At 40.2% G+C, this 22,344-nt stretch overlaps 1 protein-coding gene across 6 annotated transcripts in view; it reads left to right on the forward strand.

Moving 5' to 3' along the window:
- Positions 1-19,268, forward strand: part of LOC102794632 (receptor-type tyrosine-protein phosphatase U-like) — a 257,206-nt gene extending 237,938 nt beyond the window's left edge. For all 6 annotated transcript variants that reach the window (XM_087835513.1, XM_087835515.1, XM_087835514.1 and 3 more), the window contains 7 exons: positions 446-581; positions 3,134-3,283; positions 4,442-4,756; positions 8,458-8,583; positions 15,701-15,858; positions 17,072-17,207; positions 18,226-19,268. In XM_087835513.1, the coding sequence (XP_087691639.1) occupies positions 446-581; positions 3,134-3,283; positions 4,442-4,756; positions 8,458-8,583; positions 15,701-15,858; positions 17,072-17,207; positions 18,226-18,288 (1,084 nt within the window). In that variant the 3' untranslated portion in view covers positions 18,289-19,268. The remainder of the gene's footprint in view (positions 1-445; positions 582-3,133; positions 3,284-4,441; positions 4,757-8,457; positions 8,584-15,700; positions 15,859-17,071; positions 17,208-18,225) is intronic.
- Positions 19,269-22,344: the final 3,076 nt, after the last annotated feature.

Genomic DNA, 22,344 nt, shown 5'->3' on the forward strand with positions numbered 1-22,344 from the left:
GATGCTTTTCCGTTTTATCATAAGTGATACTTTTTTAACAACACTGGCACACTGCTGAGAGTATTTTTTCCTTTCAGTGGAAGAGCAATGGCTATATGAAGACAAATATTTCTTTGGGTATAAGATATCCCAGCGGTATAGGATATCCCACAGGCACAGTTTTAAAGTAACTAAGCTTTACCTAGAAAGAGCTGAAGCATTCACAGACATCTGAACATCTTTACAGCAGTGTTAAAGCAAAGCATAGGCCAGAACAGAGAAACTTCAAGCTATGATAGAAGATAGAAGGTTAGTGTATCCACTGTCTTTATTTGCAGGACAAAAGCTCCATTTGTACACGAGTTAAAGAATCTCATTTATTAATGAAAGGATCCCCATTGAGTTTTTTTTCTTTTCAGTGGTATATTCAGGCCTTTTAATCCATCTCCCCTCTCCTCTGTGACAGCATGGGGGCAGGCAGGACCGGCTGCTACATCGTTCTAGATGTCATGTTGGATATGGCTGAGTGTGAAGGAGTGGTGGACATCTACAACTGTGTTAAGACCCTCTGCTCACGTCGCATCAACATGATCCAGACTGAGGTGAGTGGGAGAGTGGAAATGTGGTTAGAGATACCATGCTGATGGCTTTAACAGAAGCTCACAGGTTTAGCCTTAACAGCAGGAGGCTGCTGGTGGCCCATATTTTCCATCTTTTGTATTTTTTCCTTCCCCCCTAACCCTAACCCTAACCCATTTACATCAGAACTGTATTCTTTTCAATAAAGGTGAGACTCCGAAACAGCATTCAGGTGAAGGTAGAAGTGTTCACACACAGTCTTTGATGTAACAGTTGAGATATAAATCCCAAAAGGTTAATTCTGTTCATCTGGACCTGGCGTTTTCAGTGGGATTTGCATATTAATGATCAGACCTCGCAGCCCATTGTTCCTTCAGTGGGTTGGTTTCAGTCATTGTGCAAATGTACTGTTTATGAGGTTGGGGAAACCTGCAGTCAGCTGAGACTGAAGAAGTCACCTGGATGAGTGACGAAACGTTTCTCCCACTGAAAACGTTACATCCAGATGAACAGAATCAACCTTTTGGGATTAAATTTTTTAATGTTTGGTGGTAGCATGTCATATATTAAGACAGCAAACTGAGGCTATGTCCACACGTACCCGGTATTTTTGAAAATGCAGATTTTTCTATGCGTTTGCACCTTTCGTCCACACGTAAACGGCGTTTTCGGTCACTGAAAACGGAGATTTTTAAAAACTCCAGCCAGGCTGGATATTTTTGAAAACTCTGTTTTTGCATTTACGTGTGGACAAGAAAAACGGAGAAAACGGAGAAAACGCAGCGTCAAAGGTGTGCGCATTTTTTGACGTCACACTGTGCGCCACGTTATTGTTTCGGTGAAATAAATTTCTACAATACTATTACTGTTACTTGTACTCTCTGCAGTGTTTAAATGCTTACATATACACACACAGTTACTGTCCCTCCACGCATACGACTCGGTTCTGCTTCTATGCCCCATCTTTGTTTGCTATTTCCCACTGAGGCTTTTAGACTTCTGATTGGCCAACATTTCTGCACGGTTAGGAATATAGCGCCACCTGCTGCTTTGGCATGCAGAAAAGGGACATGTACGTGTGGACGTAGCCTGAGTTGAAAAATCCAATTTTATCAGTTAGAAGTCACCTTAAACGGTGATGATTATGAATACCGCCTATAAGTAGTAAATATTTACCACAATTAGTTCATGAACATAAATCATTTTTGTTTCAAATGTAATATTAGTTATTGATAGAACACTGTAAAGCTGCCTAACTTTACAAATTACAAATTGTTTTTTCATTTCATTTCCTTTTTTTTCTACAATAGTGCTGATTGAGGCCAAACTGACAAAATGGGCGATGGGTCATGGGTCTTAATCTTTGAATTCAGGTGTTTTCAGTCATTGCAACAGCTCAAATTAAGTGATTAACCATGCTGTCTGACATTTATAAAAATATGGGGAAGAATTTGTTTTTTAAAGAAGAAAGAAAACTTGTAAATGACGGTTAATATGAAGAAGTAAAGTAAGTAAAAAGCCACCTTCAAGGCATTGCTGTATATATATTATAGCTCTGATTTATTTCTATAAAATACTGTCCGTCCAACTTTTGAGACAACGGAGCCAAATGTAGGGAAATGATGTATACACATACACCCATCTGTTTATATATTTATTTAATTATGTAAATGTACAACTTATTGTCTTTGACTAATTATATTATCTGTAACTGTTTCATGCAAAAACGATTCTACACTGAATATATATTTAAAAATGTAATTATGTTGAATTAGCAAAGACGCAGCTACATTATTGTAGAAGACCAGTGTCAGACTTCTTTTATTAAAGACAAATAGCATTCATTCATTTCCTAAAATCCTTGCTTTAATTGTATAAATAAACTCACAACTCACAGTTTTTTTTATTCAAAGTGTGCTTAGAGTGAACTCACAATCTTCAAATACATAAGCGGGAGAAAGACATTAATTACCGCAATAAATAAAACTATTAAAAGTTGGAACGTCATTCTCTTCTTAATAAGTCGGGAATAGGAGACGGCACAGTAAATACACAAACAATAGTATTTATTTCCCTTTAATTTCATCTCTTCTCTTAGCTGCAGCTAGTCTACCAGTTAAATATGAGTACAATTATAGAGCATATTAAAAATGATAAATAAGTTGGAGGAGGGACAGTTTTATGTCTGTAATTCTGAATGTATCCTCAGCTCTTTGATCTGTTGTTTTGTTGAACATCAAAACAGATTTCCTAGTTTCCTCGTTAATTGCACAGCTCGTGACTTTTTTTAAATGGTGTGTGTGGGCAGTGTTTAGCTCCTCTGATGTGTGTTTGCTGGACTTTTTTTTACCCCATTTTATGGACACTTTTTTCTGCTTGGAAACAATACCCGAGTGTCGGCATGGTAATGTGAAGAGTATTGAACAGCTCTGACTGTTAGTCAACAGCATTAATTAAATTCAGCATTGTTTTTGACGAGTGGGCAATTAACAGTGAGGGCGCTCTTTGGTGAGACGGAGGGGTTTTATGTGACTTGGGAAAAGTGGGAATGCGTTACCCTCTGTGTGTGTTTCAGGAACAGTATGTTTTCATCCACGATGCCATTCTGGAGGCTTGTCTGTGTGGAGAGACTGCCATCCCTGTGACTGAGTTTGCTCTCACTTACAAAGAAATGCTAAAGGTCGACTCACAGAGCAACAGTTCGCAGCTGAAGGAGGAGTTTCAGGTAATACTGAGAGACGATGACAGTTTAAGTCGGGGATTGTGATTACTGTCGTCGTTTTTCCATTTCAAACTGGGGTAGAGTTAAAAATTTACATGTTATGCATGTTGTGAAATCAGCTGAATCACAGCAAATCAGCACTTTTTACTTTTTTGTTGTCTACAGAGGCACATATTTGCTGAATCTGTGTTCTGGATCCTTTTCTCACCTAAATCAGTTCAACAAATGAATATTCAAAAGGCAAAAAAACAAAACAAAACACCCATAAAGATTTAAACCCACTTAGAAGTTGGAAAAAAAGACACCTCTGAACTTGCCTGAGAATCTTCACACTTTAAATTACTTATTAAAAGTTAAAAATATCACAAACTCCAATGGAAGGTGTCTGAACACTCACTACCACATTCCCAAACAGAAAACACTTGATTTTTGTATCAGTCGAACAAACAGCTCGTATGCATCCTCGATCGTCCAGGTGAGGGAATCCCAGAAAGTCAGTTCTGTTCATCTGGACGTCATGTTGATGTGCGAAATCACTCAGTCATCACTAGAAGCTTTACGTTAGAGATTGAAATCCACATTGTGTATTTGTTCTTTATGTAGTATTGTTGCTTTTCTTTATACATGTGTTATTGATCGGTGACCTTTGTGTAGCGGCTCCCCGCTCATAACGGCAACTTGTTCCCCAAATGCAATATTATGGTTACAAGTTCTGTTCATTTTATCTAAACCAATGGGGCATCATTCACAATGCTATCTGGCAGCTTAGATAATCGCTCCCTTTCAATTTCCAATTCCTTGATAATGTGCTTTTTGTAGTGTATTAGATTGCAATAAATGTGTTTTTATCTATTAAACCCTGTGGGGGTTTAAACTGATAATGAATGTGTTTTAAAGTTTTCTAAGATAGGTATGCTTGTCAGGTATTGACAGTGAGGCTGCTTGAGCCGAGAACATTTTCATTGCCTCTGTCAATCCCTCTTTGATCCCATTTCTGTTTCGCTGCGTCTGTCTCCTCTTATCACAATCTTTATTCTTAGTGTTTCATTTTATCTCCCAATCTAGAATGTGGAAACATTCTCAAACACACGCCCGTCTTTCTAATTATCTTCTCTGCACACTCCTTTCTCCTTTACCTTCCCCGGTCCTCCTCCTCCTCAGACTCTGAACTCTGTGACTCCTCACCTGGATGTGGAGGAGTGCAGCATCTCCCTGATGCCCCGAAACCGTGAGAAGAACCGCAGCATGGATGTGCTGCCCCCGGACCGCTCGCTGGCCTTTCTCGTGACCACAGAGGGAGAGAGCAGCAACTACATCAATGCAGCGCTCGCAGACAGCTTCCTCCGGCCTGCTGCCTTTGTGGTGACGCCACACCCACTGCCCGGCACAACCACCGACTTCTGGAGGCTCGTGTATGACTACGGCTGCACCTCTGTGGTGATGCTCAATCAGCTCAACCAGTCCAACTCAGCCTGGGTAAGAGAAAAGAGACTGAGACTGAACCGTTCACACATATTATGGAAGGGGAAGTAATTTTATTATTAGCTTAAGTTCTAATATCTAACTCATCAGCTTACATCAGCGATTAAGTCTCACTGTCTGAGAACATCTGCAGTACAGCAGGATTTTGATTAATCCATACAGTTGCATACTCTCAAATATACATATTACTCCAATACTGAATTTTCTTTTTACCTGAATACAAAAAAAACCCTTTTATGTCCAAAAACAGAGGCATTTGGCTTTATGCTTTATGCTTATCTATATAATTTATCTTTTGTTTTCTGTTATTCAGCACAGTCAGGTTTAACTGCTGCCACCAGTGCAGCTTTTACCCTGTGAAATGTATTTATTATCTAAAGAAGATGCAGGGTCAGAAGAATGCCAGGACCAATTTTCTACCACTTCCAAGCACTGCAAGGCAAGCACTAAGTTGAAGAGCAGAGAAAAAGAACAGAAAAAAGCGACGTAAACTAAAGTGCTGTCAAGCTCCCTTTTAAGTCTGCTTGCAAGGAGCATTTCCTCCAACCTCAGAAATCAAGCAGCAGAGATGAGGAGCACTTTTGCTGTTATATATAAGAGAGAAACATTTCTATTTCGGATACTGCAATTCGAGGACCTTGGCCACCTTGTTTTCCAAACGAAATTTTTAAAAGATGCATCAAAACATAAAACATTTACATCATTCAGAAAAAAAATCAGTGGATGAACTTAATTTGGGTTGTGAAAAGCATTTTTGCTTTGATAAATAATTCTAACAGACACTCTTGTCAAAATTCAAGCATATCAGCGTCCAGCCAGTGCATGCAAACTGTCATTCCCAATTTTATTGGATTGGGCTTTTTAGTGAGGCCAAGGCTGCCGTATAATTTTTTTAAACTCTTTCATGTCACTGTAATGTCATCAATTGTATTTAAAGCTGATCACACCATGAATAAAAAGCTACGTGTAGAGCTAAAACAACCCGAGGTGTCCTGGAGATTGGAGCAGCACATCCAGGTTCTTTCCGCTGGGAGCTTTTGAAGAGATCATTTTACCCTACAAAGAAATTAGTGCTCGTGGGGTTTAGAAACTTTTAAGGTGGCCTTTGAAGTAGTATGCCAGAATTTTCTGCTCTGTGCTGTGCCTATATTAGGTTCAGCATACGACAACAAGGATAGGCTCCAGCCCCCTGTGACCCTGAATTAGATAACAAAGTGGATGAATTGATCAAAGTTCCTCAAAAGGTTTCCAGTCTTAACGTCCTAAGACCCAAACCCTTTCATGGCATGCATTTTAAATTTTTCTTTGCTATTTGGGCTGGTTGGGACCTGATGAATGTAAAAACAAAGAATTACCTGATTATTTTCTTTTACCTGATTTTTGTTTTTGAGAAAAATTAGATCCACATATAAGAACATTCATTTTAAATTTTGATAGAACATTGGCAGCATAATGTCCTTGTAAGTGGATATCAGGCCCTTGTAGAGCAAAATTTAGTATTTTGGTCTAGACAACCCAAAATGGGATGTCCACATATGTGGACGCCAGGTCCTAGGAGGTTAAGAGCAGGTTCCCCCCAATGCAATATAAGACAAGCTGAGGAAAAAACTGTTTGATCAATGGCTCAGTATCACTAGAAAAAAATAGGATGTTAACCTTCTTGCATCTAGAAACAATTGGTTGTTACACTGAATTTCTTTGCTGTCGGAGACCAATTGCAAGTAGTTGCAGTGTCCAGATATGGAGCATTTTGCCTGCTCAAACTCTGGGCGACCATTTTCGATTGTAAGGCTGGTGGCCTGGTGGGAGGCCATCTGACTCTAAAGAATCCAACTTGACTGACTGAAATTACTCTCAAGCAGGTTTGCAAATAATTATCATCTAGTTTAGAAATGCAGACAGACTGCAGTCATTCTGAGTTCATCTGCACTGATGAGTACAACTCATCTGCAACACGTCTCTTTGCAGCAGCAGACTTGACTCAACTGGTTGCCAGATTTTTGTTTTCCAGTGAAAGCGAGGTTGCCTGCTGCCTGTGTCATTTTGCAGTTAAATCAGTCCCAGAGCACCAATATTATGATTTGCGGAGGAAATTCGGAGTGTAGCATCAGGGGAGCATGAAAAGTGCCCCTTTTCAGACCTCTTTCAGGACCTTTTAGTTTTTCCTGCTCTTTTGTATTTCCTTCTGAGCGGACCTGAAAAACTGCTGGCCATAGCTCATTCGTTTAATGGCATAATATGTCACTTTGAAATAAAATGAATAAATAGATAAAAAAAACAATAAAGTCACTAGTCAAAAGAAAGACAAAATATTCTATCTGAGTAGCATTCAGATAAATACAATAAACAGGAATGCTGCAATCAGCTCTATCAATTCCATTTGTTAATGACATCACAAACTAAAACTCGATGATTGCTTATATCGATATACAAATATAATGATTTTTTTTACTGTTTAAAAATGAGCACTGCTAAAACTGAAATCACAGAAATAGAGTGTTTGTCATTTGCTATGCTGACACTCCTTATATTGTCAGCTAATAAATAAAAAGAACATGTATCCATAAAACAGGCTCCAGCACTACTTGTAGTCACAGCTGGGAAGCCTGTATTTAAAAATCTTAGCAAAACAAAGATTACTGCTTAAAAGGCTTTCTTTTTAATATAGTGCATGGACACTAACAGCGTCAACATGTCATTCTTATCCTCGTTTCCTTTAAAAGAAGATATGAATGTGAGTCACACACAGTTTGGAGAGGTCATCTGCACAAAGCTTCAATCCTCTGTTCATGCCATCCAATTCATTTGCACAGCCCGTCACTGCAAGAACACGTTCTTATCGTTTGGGCCCATGTTTGCTCATGCGTGGGTTTGTTCTGCTGTCTCGCTATCGCTCCTCTGTCACCGTGTCATGTCTTGTTCCTGCTCACCATTTCCACTATGCCTGTCAGCTGCAACCTGTCCTTTTTTCTCTGTCACTCTCTTCTTCTTCTTCGTCTTCCTCCTTGTCTCACTACCAGTGGATTAACAGTTTGACCCTCCAACACACACTCACTCAATTTGTCCTCTTAACTTGGAGCTGCCTGTCTCCTGCCTGGATGTATAAATATTTATCGCCCCTCCTGCCCAATGTCACCGGTTAATACCCTTCTGTCAGTGTGAAATGCCGTTATCACTTCCTACTCTAAGGATCTGCTCAACCCCAAAGTCACTGCAGAATACGTCCATATGACAGCGCTTGCTCCCCTGTGTGTGCCCCCCCTCCACTCCCACTTGGCCAGGGGATGCGCTTTTGAAGTGGCAGTGATAGGAGACCTTGTCTTTTGTGAGCGTCCAACCTCTCAGCTAACTTCCTGTTTATCTCTCCCGGGCACAGCCAAGGTCTCTTACTCCATTAATTTATAATGTACTAATGGTAATGATTGGGACTCATGAATAATTCAAGCTAGGTGACCGCTGCTTATGTGAAGGATTGTTCCCGCTGACGAGTGGTTTGTTTTTTTGCTCATTTAATTCACAGTTGCCATTTGTAGATAATCATTGTCATTTAGGCTAATTGTCTCTCCTGTCAATACTCAGGTGTCTTGTTACTGGCTTCACCATCACTGGGTGCTGACATAATTATTTGCACTGCCTCAAGCAAGTGTGGGCTAATGACCTGCTCCCTTCTCTTCTTGCCTCCTCTCTCGTCTCAGCCTTGTCTGCAGTACTGGCCTGAACCTGGGCTGCAGCAGTTTGGACCCATGACCGTGGAGCTTCTGTCCAGGACAGCTGACGATGATGTTATAATCCGTCTTTTCCGGGTTCAGAATATAACTCGGGTAGGTGGAACCACCATAACAATAAACATCACAGTGATTCCCAGGCCTACTCGGTGATATTTGAAGGAGTATGGTGAATCAGGAGACAGATTATACTAAGAAAACTAAGTCTAGCTATGAAAAATCAATAACGTGGAACCAGCAAACTGTGTTTGCAACAGTTTTGCAACTCAGCTTGGGAAAAAAAGAATCTTAACATTTTAGACCAATTTTAGCTTCTTACCTGGGAAACTGCTATAAAGTCAGTATATTAATATTTAGTTTGAGTAGCACATTTCTGCTGTTCTAACAATTATAGGAGTTCTGATATTGTTCCTGCTTTACATGAGCAAACATGCACAACAATGGGAGCCACATTCCATAAGTTGATGTTAGGACTTGCATTACATGCACTATTCCCACATAGCAGACAGGTCTGGCCCGGATCTGGTGTCAAGCCGGCACTGCTGGCTGACTTCTGGCATGGTAAGTGGTATGTCATCCAGATATGGGCCAGGCCTGGCATAGATGGCACTGTCTATGTGATGGCATGCCACATCTGGCCCGATTGTGCTTTGGTTTATGTGGCCCAGGCTCATAGAAAACAGGCCTGCCCAAGCTGGCACTTCTGACTAACTGGTGTCATGGCAGGGTGTGTGTCAACCAGATGTGGGCCAGGTCTGGCAATGATGGCACTATTTATGTTCCTATTTTCCTGTTTTAGTTAGAAGATCCAAATATCATGTTGCAATACTTTACTGCTATGGTAGCCAACGTTTCAAATGCAGGTTTGTCAGGTTTGTGAGTGTACACTTTATCCAAAACCTTGTGAAGGTTTAGTCATGTTTACCACTGGGTGGATGTAGCTCAGGAAGTAGAGCAGGTCACCTACTGATTGGAAGGTTAGCTAGTTCGATCCCTGACTCCTCCTATCTGCATGTCAAGAGTGTGACTGAATGTGAATGTAGTTAGGAAGCGCTCAGTTTAGAGAAAGTGTGTGATTGGGTGAATGTGGCATGTAGTATAGAGCACTGTGAGTAATCCGGGAGAGTAGAAAAGCACTACATTAGAATCAGTCCATTCACTGTTTCAGGGGAGATTTGTCATGTTACTTTTGCACTATTTTGTTCCAGCACATGTTGTTATTATATGTGTGGTACACATTAGGCTGACATTTGGGGCCAGAGCTGAAACTGTTCTGGGCCAGCACAGGGCCGTCAGTGTGTCTGCAACTGGCCTTGTGCTGGCCCATGTGTGGGCCAACTCTGGCAAACCAGATCTGGACCACCAAAGGGCCGTCATTCTTTGCGGTATGTGGGCCATGTGTAAGCACATTGTGTTGGCCAGATCTGAGCCATAACAATTTTGCTATGTGGGTTGGAGGGACCATGTTGACGTTTTCAAGAATCTCTAACAACCACCTTTGTGTCGAGAGCCATTACTGATGACAGGAATCCAGTATACCACTACAGTTAGTTTTGTTCAACATCCAAAGGCTTATATCTGATAGTCAGTGCCAAGCTGTTCTGTAACATCCTGTTCCATCATGACAAAAATCCCGCACACAGGGCATGGATATACTCACTTTTTTTAATCCAGGTAAGTTCAGGTTTATTTCTGGGTCAGTATTACAGGGTGGCTCACTTCTTACCAGGTTGCATTACCATGGTAACTTACGCTCCACACCAAACCTGCTTTGGAGCAGGTTAATTTTGAGGTAAGAGATCAGTGGGTATGAAATCACCGCCTACTGATCAATCAGTTATCCACAAAAAAGCTCCACAGTTCCTGGAAGATCCCTCAGACCTCGGCGCGCTCTTGTAAAAGGGTCGAAATGTTTTTAAAAAGCAGCTGCAGCAACCTTTGAAGCAATTTTTATATTCTTTAGTATGTGATCTTAAAAGTGGTCACGTACATTGTAATTGTGGATGCTATATATTCAATTTGTGCATAAGCTAAGTCTATATCTGAGTTATGTTACCTCAGATACTTTGTATGAGAGGTGCAGATAAGAATGTGATTCATTTTCAGTAATGCTGTTTCAGTGCTATCAATGAAATGAATGTTGTTTCCCTGAACCAGCTGAAGAAGCTGATGAGCCTCAACTTTCACAAACATATTTGAAAAACATGGCAGTTTGGAAATAGGACTGTAAATCTGTAAATTAGTGGAGTCTATGAAGGTTTTTTTAAGCAGAGGGATGACACTGGCAGGGTTAACGTAGTCTGGATTGCAGCCAGATAAAAGGGAATTGTTTATAATAGAGAGAAGTCAAGCGGAGATGACAGGTAAAACCTCTTTAATCAATTTAGGAGGGATAATGTCAGCTGGGCAGGAAGAAGTGTGCATGTGTGTGACTATATCAATGAGATCTGTTGTGAAAATCAGATAAAACCTGAAAAACAGAAGTGGGTAGTGGGTAACTGTTGGGCAGGTTGCACAAAAACAGAACTAAACTGTGACTTGCTACAGTTAATCTTGGTAACAAAAACGTTCAGAATTTCTTTTCATAGATAGAAAATATAAAAATGTGTCATTGTGTTGAACAAGAACCTTGGATTGTGCATATTATTGTTAATCAAACTGGCAAAATGTTCTGGGAAGACAAGACTGACTGTAAAAGTGTCAGAAATTCTACATTTGTGATCAGACAATGATTCAGACACTTTCAGGGAGTTTATTGATATAATGAGAGTAAAGACCAGATCCAGTGTACGTCCACCATTATGTCCTTATTAGTCATTTAACTGATGTGCTAAGTTAAATGACTTTGAAATATTAAGAAAATCTCTGGCAGTGCAGTTACAGGGATCATCAATGTGTAAATTAGTCAGATGAAAGCAGATTAGAGAATTCATTCAGAAATATTACCAGATTTAAGAGTTTGGTAGATAACAATAAGGCAAAGTGGATATTCACACTGAATTTTGAAAAGCAGTGACTCGGCAAGTGTGAAATGAATCATGAGTAAAATTAAATACAGTTTAAATTATCCTTGTAAACTAATGCTCTTAGTTTACAAGAGCATTAGTTTGCCTGACAGTCTCAGAATCAAGAATTCAAGAATTTGTAGTTGGGTGACTAAAATTCCCTGAAACCAGCAGTGCCCTGGTTTAAACCAACTGAAACAGATACTGCAGGCCACAAACCCGTTATAAACAAATGATTTACTAGTTAAAATATCTACTTTTACAATAACCGATAACTGCAGGAGAGACGAGCTTCTGTGGCTGACACTTGCATGGTACAGTAAGATTATTAAACCTGGCTGTAGAAATATGGTCAATGTGGGTTTTTCCATCTGTGCCTTATAATCACAGGCATTGGTGAAGCTGAAGTGGCTGACCTTGAGACCTAAAAACTTGGTGTTGTAGTGGTAGAACAGCAGATGTGCAATTTATCTTGTGAAAATCTATCTAATATTAATGGTAAGAAAATAACTGTACCTGTAATGGAGCAGGGGTTAGCAGGAGTTTTCCATCGTCATGCTGTAGAAATCACAAGTGAAGGCTAAGATCAATATTTGTGGTCAAAATACTTGAATCCCCGTCATTTGGGTGAAGATCATTTTGCTTTAAAAGGTTCACGTAGGTTGAGGAATGATGTCAAGTTGTCCACAAAGGGGATGTCATTATTCCTGCAGAAGCCAGATGTGAGACTCACACAGACAGCTAAACTTCACAACACTAATAGGAGGGTGTCAGCAAACATGATACGCTGCTTTCAAGTGGCCATAGAAGGCCCACGAGTCTTTTTTGAGGGTCTCTGATTAATGATATTTTAAGTCATGAGTTTGGATGTGGACAACTGTTGTAGAGGCTTTGTGGTAGGTTTTCCACAGCTGTAGAGCTTTTAGAGCGATGCCATTCACACAGTCTGGGATAGCTAAGCATAGGGGGAACCCTGGGTTAACATAGTGAGCTGGTCACCAGCTTTGTGTGACCACTTATCCTAATAAACACCAGTGTTATGTTAAGTGAATCCAGATAAAGAAACATACCCTGGGCATGTTGAAATCACTAGTACAGGGCTCACAGCATGTACTCCACTAAGCTTAACTCTCTTTCAGGAACAGAAAATTCAAAGTTCTCCTCATTTGGGGTCATCAAGCTTGGAGCTGTTAGTTAAACCTAATTCTTGGAATAGGGCCCTGAGTAAGGAATATACAACGGATGAGTTTACAAAGTGGAACAGAGGACTAGAGTTTACATACCTTGGGAGTGACAAACAGAGTGAGAATGAGATGCAGGTGGAGGTAACAGAGAAACACAGGGGGAAAGCTACAGATATATACCTGATATTGCAAATCAACAACTGTCCTCCTGTTTTGGTTCTTCTAGAAGTCCACAATGAGGCTTATAGGGAATCAGTCTAAATGCCAGTGGTTTTCTTCAGTCACTACATTATAGAATCAAGACTTATAGATAGGCAGCACGGTGGCACGGTGGTTAGCACTGTTGCCGCACAGCAAGAAGGTCCTGAGTTCAATTCCAACATCAGGCCGGGGTCTTTCTGTGTGGAGTTTGCATGTTCTCCCCGTGTTTGCGTGGGTTCCCTCCGGGTACTCCGGCTTCCTCCCACCATCCAAAGACATGCAGCTTGTGGGGATAGGTTAATTGATTAATCCAAATTGTCACTAGGTGGGAATGTGTAAATGAATGTGCGTGCGAATGGTTGTCTGTCTCTGTGTGTTGGCCCTGCGACAGACTGGCGACCTGTCCAGGGTGTACCCCGCCTCTCGCCCCATGACAGCTGGGATAGGCTCCAGCGCCCCCCGCGACTCTGAAAAGGATAAGCGGAAGCGAATGGATGGATGGACTTATAGATATATTAGGTTAGATTAGGTATATGTGTCGATCATTAGAGTAAAAAACCTGCATTTTATTATCTTGAGAAAGACTTAGAATTCCCACTCAGGCAGCCCACCTTTCCTATAAGCCCTGTATTTCTACATGCACACAACTGAGTGGCATCAGGCAGGCCTTACATAAAGGTTTTTTGTTTGAGATTTCAAATATGTTTCTGTTATTTTGTATGTCATGAATTACCATGACAAGGCAGCAACAGAATGGAGAGATACTGCTGGTTTCTACAATTCCAAACTATTTAACTTCTCCCCAGTGTCCAAACTATTTTCTCCGACTTGACTTAATGAACGGGTTTAATTGCTTTCCCTCCGTTTTCTTTCTACCACAGAATCAGAAACATTAAGATCCAAGTGTAAACCCTGCATGTCTCGCGGTTCCCTTGATATGTCACTTTGACAGACTTAATTTCTAAAATTGCTGTTTAAACATCTAATTTTCTTATCAAATGACATGTTTTTACTTTAACATTGAATATGGACAAAAACACTTGACCAAGCCCTACCTCGGCAGACAACTTTTTTTGCAGCTGTAGTTCCTGGCGCCCAATCAATTCATTTATTTTCAAGAGCATAACTGAAGCCTGACACATATAATAATTCTGAACGGTGACCTAGGTCTTGATTCTGTTCTTCTCAGCGGTCGGAGTAATTTGCTGCATGTGGTCCCGAGACCTATTTAATAAGCAGTTTTTGTTTAATTTGAGCAATTATACAATACTGAAAGAGATTTTAACAATCAAATATTACTTTAAAAAAGTTTTCTTTTTATTTTGACCATATCCAACATTTGAGTATGACTGAAATATTTGTGTTACCAGTAGTGAGTCTTTGTGTTCACTCATGTGCATGAGTGTTGTCTGAGTAGCTTAGCATGACCTGTAGCAGCAGTTGCACCTCTTATCCTTTGACCTCAGTAGATCCTCAACAATCATCTGTAGGTGCTTTCAAAAGAAGATGTGTCTCTTGTCTTTAGCTCACAGTAGTGTTAACCTCCCCTGTTACTTCAGTATCCCACTCGGCCCCTCAATTATCTTAACATCATGTCAGAAACTGTTCCCACATGCGCTCCACAGGATCCGGAGAAGACAGAAACACCAGAGCAAGAGACCATTAAACTCTGTCCTAAGAAGGTATTATATTGTCCAGTAGATAGCACAGGTCCTACATGTTACCAAACATTATCTTATTTGTGATGCGCTTCTACCTCACAACAGAGGCATCGTTACTTCTTGTATTCCTTAAAATTAAAGATTCCTTATGGAGTTCTTCTTCACTAAAAACACTATAAAGCAATGTTTTAGTATCCTCTACATTTTCTTTAATTTAAAAAAAAAAAAGGTTGTGTACAAACACACCTTTGACCTTGAAATGTTGAAACTGTATTTTTGGACATAGCCTGGGCTTTGGTGAGGTCAAACATTCAAGTAGCCATCAAATACGCTAATAAAATATGCTTTTAAAGCTGCACCAATCAATATTTTTATATGATTCGATCAAGCGACCGTTTGTAATTTTACTAACAGCCTCAGAGATAATTAAAACCAATCTCTAAAGGAGATTGTTCCATCTTTCTCTGTTTTTTAAGAGCCCAAAACTGTTGTGTTTTCATTTCACTTTCTCTGCTCTGATGCACCTGGTTTATAGCTACGTTAGTGAACTATTTATCAGCTAAAATTCCTTTTACCAGGAATTGCTGAAGGTGAAACTATAGCTAAGAGGATAGCTATTAGATCTAAAGTCATCAAGTATCTGTAAACATGACTACATGAAGATGAATGTTTTAAATCAGCAACAGTTGTCTAAGTATAAAAAACTTGTGCATATTTTATTTAGGTGCAAATGTAGAAAACTGTAACTTTAAATTCAAAAGATTTGGTTAGTGCTGTTTGGTAGGAATGTATTGAATAGAGCAGGGCGATATGACCAAAAATATTTATCACGATATATATTTGAAAATTTGCGATAAAGATATAACTGACGATATAATTGACACTAGACAAAATACTTGCTTGCAACACTTACGTGCTGTTTGGTAGGAATGTATTGAAGATATGAAATCTGATGGCTTCTAAACTATGTTTACATTTTTGTTGATAACTGAGTTTGATGTGTTTTTACCAACCTCCTAATAGAAAAGTACAGAAGCGGAACAGGTCTGAGAGCTGACAGAATTGCCTCTGGCTGATAAGCACATATGTTTCTGAATGGGTTTGTAGTGTGTGAAGCATGCATGATGAAGCTTTTTCCTTTTTCTGCTTCTCTCCTGTGCAGCTTCAGGAGGGCCAGCTTGTTGTGCGTCACTTCCAGTTCCTGCGCTGGTCTCCATACCGTGATGTGCCCGACTCCAAGAAAGCCTTCCTTAGCCTTTTGGCTCAGGTTCACAACTGGCAGAGGGAGTGTGGGGAAGGACGCACCATTGTTCATTGCCTGTGAGTCTGCTTACATACACCTGCACCATCCATTCTGTTTCCTTAATTTAGCTATCATTGCTACAATAAGCACTTGGGGTTGTTTGCTTTGTACCAGCTCTGGGTAGAAAGATAGTGACGGTTGCATCACAGCTCCACAGTTCCTGGTTAAAACGCCTGCTGTGTGAGGTTTGTATGTTCACCATGCAGGTGCTTTAGCTTCCTCCCATAGTCCAAAGATACGCATAATAGGTTAACTAATTTTAAATTGGCCATGGATGTAGAGTACACAGTGTGCTCTGAATATATGTACAATGACTAGCAAAGTGCTAAATAAGGGCACCATGTGAGTACCTGCTTCAGGACCTGGATCACTTGCAATGTGAAAGACTCATTGTGACAAACAGGGAGTAATTCTTTTTTTCACATAGGGCCAGATAGGTTTGAACATTTTTTTCCTTTAATGAATGTAGTAATTTAAAAACTTTGTCTAATATTGCATTTGTTTTATTACAAAAATTGCATAAAAATTAAATGAAATAAATTAGGGAGAGGGTGAACACTTCACAGTGCCGAGCATGTAATTTGCATCATGCAAAAGGAATTTTTACTTCATTTATTTGTCTATGCACTATTAAAGTATTTACTGGATTCAAGCATTAGCATTATGAGTACAGCAGGTCTAAGTTTTCATGTCTAAAAGGCTGAGGTTCTCAGTCTCTTTCAGACTCTGTTGAAGGCTGAATTTCTGAATGTTTGACCTTAAGTAGTCCGTACTGCGAGTAATGACAGCTTACATTCACATTGTTCGCCTTGCTACTTTTTCTTTAAATGGTTACAGAAAGTTCTTTTCTTAACAGTTAAATTTCAGTTTTGCTGAAGAAATATTATCCAATAAATATGGCATCAGCGCCGCATAATTACTGTCCCCTGTCCTCATGTCAGGGCCTTTGTTCTCTGGAGATCAGGCTATGTGTAAGACATTTAATATCTGATTAAATCCCAGCTCCTGTATTTTAATGAGAACTTTACTCAGATATTCATCTTGCATGACTGCCGGCTGGCCTTTTTCTGGCAGCATGCTTGATCTGCGGTCAGTCAAACTGTGACATTTCACTCTGTAGCTCCCCCTCTGAGAGGCTGCGTGAGCTGCTCTACCACATCTTTATTAGGTCACTCATGTCTTTATGCTTCTATTTTCTGTGTGTGTCTTTGTTCATTCCTTCTGGAGTAGGAATGGCGGCGGTCGAAGCGGTACTTTCTGTGCTTGCACCATGATCCTGGAAATGATTCGACACCACAGCATGGTGGATGTGTTCTTTGCTGCCAAAACGCTGCGCAACTCTAAGCCAAACATGGTGGAGACAATGGTAAGCAAGAAGGATGAGACTTTGGGACTATTCTAGGAAGGTTTAGCTAATAGCTCTGATTTTTGTTAACCCCGAGATGCTGGGAAACTCCTACTTTTCTGTTCTGGAAAGAGTTCACTTAAACTTTCTCTGTTACCGGGGTAACAGACTCTATAAAGAGAACCTGTTGATGGGCATCGGTGGGGGGTTGGGGCTAAAAGCATTTTTAACCAGTGAGGGAAGAAATAATGACATTTCGTATCGGAAAAGAAAGAAAAAATTAGGTTACTACATTACCATCAGTACGTTAGATTTCTACTGAAGAATTATAAAGAAAAAACATAAACGCGTTTGAATTTAAAAATGTCTTTGTGGCAGGTTCACTCTGGTAACTAAAACCACAGATCTATAAATAAACTTTGTCTGATCTGTTTCTCCTGATTTTTATCTTCTGTTTCCGTCGCCTACATTTTGTTCCTATTGGATCATAGCTTTCAAATCAAAATTCAAAATTCAACCCTAACCCTAAATGATAACTAAAAACAGTATAAAAATATGTATATTTTATATCAAAATTTTATTCTCTCTTTAACGATGACAGAGTGGACCAAACTGATTAAAATCTCTCCTGTTTTTCATGACGAATATCACGCTCAGCACTGACATATAATATAATCTGCTGGATTATATTGGCTATATTATCTTTATTTACATGTTACTGTGGTAAATCATAGTGTCATTGATGATGACTGCACGTGCCTATCTCAAGTTGAACGTAGCCTGAGTTGATTGGAAATGCATACATTCCCAACGTGTTTCAGCTAATTTGTTTGTAAAATAACTTTTCAAACAGTATGTTTACAGAGAAATATGATAAGAATAACACGTTATTGAGTTATCACATTACTGTATGTTTGACATGGCCAAGCACTGTTTATCTCATTCAGTGCAAGAAAATAGTCTAGATGTAACCACTTTAATTGCATAACAATATTTAATAATCATGATATGAAAAAACAAGCCTCTGTTTTGTTTCCAGGAACAGTACCGGTTCTGCTATGACCTGGCCCAGGAGTACCTGGACTGTTTGGAAGTCAGATAGCATTTATCCCTTTCATCTCGTCAATCCTCAAGTAGACGGTCCAGATCCTGGACCCTGCATCTTGGATCTTTGCTCCTGCCTCCTTAGTCCGTGTAAGCAGCTCTGTTTTTCTCGTTTGCAACGTCTGGATGAAACATCGGCCATAAAGGCTGATAGAGAAAGTTCCCGGGAAAATTTGTAATATACTACTGACACCCTTCTTGGCTTTTCCTCTGCGCTCTGATCCAACCCGTACTCTTTTTTTTTTGCCACTCTACATCTGCCAAAATGTGGAACACTACAGGAGTGGAGTTTACTTTATAAAACCACTGTCAACACAAGCCGGACTACCTGTTGTACAACTCACTGACTGGATACAAAGATCTCTGCTGTATCCTGCCTTACTATGAACGCTGAACACTGATAGGCCAGGCACTGGATGATATTTTGTGTTTGTTTGTAACATTGTAAATGGTGCAATCTGCTGTTGGTGAACATCCCATGTTGTACTATATTATATTTGAATTTATCGTGGGTGGGGCTGATGGTCAAAGGGTTATGTGAGGCTGAGCTGGAAAGAGGTCGGTCACATCCAATGGACATATCTGTACAGTGAAGTTGTGTTGGACCTAATTTCTCTTTATTTATTCTTTGTGTATATAGATATTTCTTTTCCTTCCCTCGGGTGTTTCTAGATGTTCTTAACGTCTCTCAGTGTGCCAATCCATTCTCTCTGTGTCTGTAAAAGGGGTAGGGTTCAACATCTGCATGCCCAGTCTTAAGTGTTCCATTGCAGTGTGTGGCCCAAGTCTGCTTTAGGGTGGGTTCTGCAAAAACGAATCCCTCTGCTAGTCCTGAGAGAGCTCCATAAAAGTAACCATGTGTTGCTGTGAGAATACAGTGAAAATCTGTCGCTTTCTAAATTTGTATTTATTCAATGTGTTTTCTTTTGAAAATAGTGTATAAAAGAGGAAAAGAAATAAAATATGCTGTTGCCGCATAGCCACACTTTTTGAAGAGGTTTTTATTAGTGCATTTCACAGACGCAAGCAGAACAACTTGGGCTGAATCGTGGCATCCTCTATGACCTACACTTCCAGAATGAAAAAAAGGATTCTCTTGTTAGCGTCACGGATATGTTACGCAATGTGTAAGCTCCACCCATCAACTGGACACATCCATGACCTGCAGTAAGATGAGTTACAAAATCACAAAGAGGAAGGTAAACTGTCGACAGCGTAACTACAAAGACATTCAAAACAATCACAAAGAGATGCAAAGTGATGACATCATGACTACAAAGAAACATAAAAAACTACAGAGAAACTTAGAGAAGCCACAGACTATAAACAACCACAATAAGATGCAAACTGACAACAACATGACTGTAAAGACGCATAAAACAAGTGCAAACCGAATTAGAATGGGGGGTGTCCTTTGCATGTCTGGCTGTGTACACAACCCAGTGGCTGTTAATGTGTCCAGGACTGGAGGCTATCTTGAGCCACAAATAGGAATTTCTCATTAATATTGTATCACAATATTCGGTTTTTACATCTTGAATTAATAATAATGCAGATTTATTACTGCAAAGAAGAAAACTTGAGCTTCAACACATTTTTACACACCCGCCTTCCCATTTCATGCCCCAGTTCCCCTCCCCACGGAGTCCTACATGGATGTGTGGCAGACGCACGCTTAAGTCCAAAAAGGCATTTTTAAACACTTTTGCATTTGTGATTTAAAAAAAAAAACAAGATTGTCGCCTCCCCCAACCACCAGCACCGGAAAAAAATCCCTCACTAGCCCCGCCTCATACATCCAAGAGATATTGGTGCAAAAAAAAAAGCACCAGACAGTTCACTCTCTTGACCTGTGTTTTAATTTACGCTTATCATTTAATTAGCAACTTTAATGGACTTTTTTTTTTATCACTACCACCAAACAGACCCTCTAGTATTAAACCACCTCTTTAATTGGAGAGTCCTGATGATCCCATTGATCGAGGGCCCGGCACACTTAATCTGCATGTGGCGCTTCACATGTGATGTCACATCTAGTGTTTTTCCTTTTTTTTCTCCCCCTTTTTTTAAATGAGTGAATAAAAAAGCTTCACTGATTCACTGTTTGACCCTCTGCTACCCTCCAAGCTCCATTTTTTTTAGCAATATACTGTACTCCCACTGCACCTTGAAAGGAGAGGAAGGACACTGACAGGATTTCTAACACAGCAGGTGCATGAACTACAGAAACAGTGAAAGAATGTGAACACAGGTCAGAGGTCACACTGAGCTGTCTGGTTGGCCCGTCCTTTTCTGTCTTCCTTGTTCAATTGCGTTCGCTTCTTGTGTTTTCAAATGAATCTATCTGCCTTCCCTGCATTTAAAAATGATGAAAAGCTGCATAACGCATGTTGGATGAAAAACACAGTTGCTATTGTGTGCAGCACACAAAAGGATGGGGATGACGCGCTCCTCAAAGCATCTGTTTATGTCAGATTACAATTCACAAACCTGGAAAAGTGTGTGTGTGTTTTTTCTCCTCATTTACCTCCACTGCTATTGCCTTTTTTCTTTTTACCGCTGATCTGATTCAGAGAACAGTGCGAGACTCATTGTTGCAGCAGCGTTTACTGTAATTACTATAGGAGCCATTGTCTCACACTGAAAGGCTGTGTTCAAGTGGTGGAACTCAGACGTTTCTAGATGACTGAGTGAAATTAAAAAGGAGGCTCTGTAGATATATGGAGCTGCTTATCTTGAGGTTTTGAGTCATCTCGGGGCTTTTTTACACATATAGTTACAGCAAACTGTTCTCGGGCAAATTATCAGCTTGTTATGTAAAGGGAGCGGACTAATGTTTAAACTTGAGTTACCTGGAGTAATGATTAAAGCTAGCCACATTAATGACATAGTTTAGTATTTTTTATATTGTTTTGCTTTTTTCATCATCACACCCTCATGCTAACAGCGATGACAACAGGCTCATACAAGCCTTCTGACTGTTCAGATTCTCACTCATAAGTTATTTATTTCCACATTAAAGTGCAGACACATTGAGCCGCTGTTGCATGCTCAAAGCCAATAACAAAGAATGCCGGGCTGATTTCCATGACTGATCTGATGGCGGTGGCTTACAGCTCATCTTTGGATGAGTTCATCAGGATTTGTGGGGCTGGCTTTTTTCCTTATCTCACGCTGTGTTAGGTCCATAGCTTTTACATTTCTGTAATCAAATGGCATTTTGTTTTCCAAGAGCCAAATGAGCCGGCAGGAGGGGCTGTTTGGAGGGTAGCACACCCTGGCACCCTGGCATCACGACTCTGCAGAAGGCAAGCTGTGCAAACACAAACACAAAAGATCCGTCTCATCCCTGCTGGCTTTCTGTTAAGGTTAAAGCCATGCGATGTGAAGCCACATGAATTAATTAATATTGTTTTCAGTTTTTTTGGCAGATTGATCACAGAGAGAGAGGGTGACTGAAGATGTATGCATGTGCTCTGCTCTCTACTGGGGGATCCCATCTGAGTTTGCTTTATCTCCAAATCCATAACATAGATTCATCTTATGCTGGACACAATGTGACATTACAGTATATTAAATTAGATTAGACAAGGAAATGGACCCAAAGCTCTGTCTATACATTAGAAAAAAGGTCTGTGCAACATACTTCAAGATGCTAGGTTTGCCAATGCTAAAAAGTTGGTGTGTTTGTGTGCGTGTGTGTGTGTGTGTGTGTATTTTAAAATGTCTTATTCAGTGTGGTAATCATTGATTATGTCAGGTGAGGATAACAAAATGTCTATGAAGGTCGGCAAATATGTCGTTTGGTAAGAAGGCACTACATCAGTCAGGGTAGCCCGTGGCAGTGCAGGGCAAAACTGATGAGACTGTTCCCCCATCCTCAGAGGGGGAGGGAAGATGTGAAGCGATGGCCGAGGGCGAGTCAATAATGAACTTGCTTTATCCCAGTGGCTCACAGTGCATAGGACGTGCATCTTCATCCTCAGCTCTCTGTGCAACAGTAAGCTCCCAGAGAGGCTGGTGCTGTCAGAGGTTGCGTGACCTGGACGCACGA

The sequence above is a fragment of the Neolamprologus brichardi genome, chromosome 22 (genome assembly GCF_056152115.1).
Source record: "Neolamprologus brichardi isolate AB-2024 chromosome 22, ASM5615211v1, whole genome shotgun sequence".
NCBI classification, from domain to species: Eukaryota; Metazoa; Chordata; class Actinopteri; order Cichliformes; family Cichlidae; genus Neolamprologus; species Neolamprologus brichardi.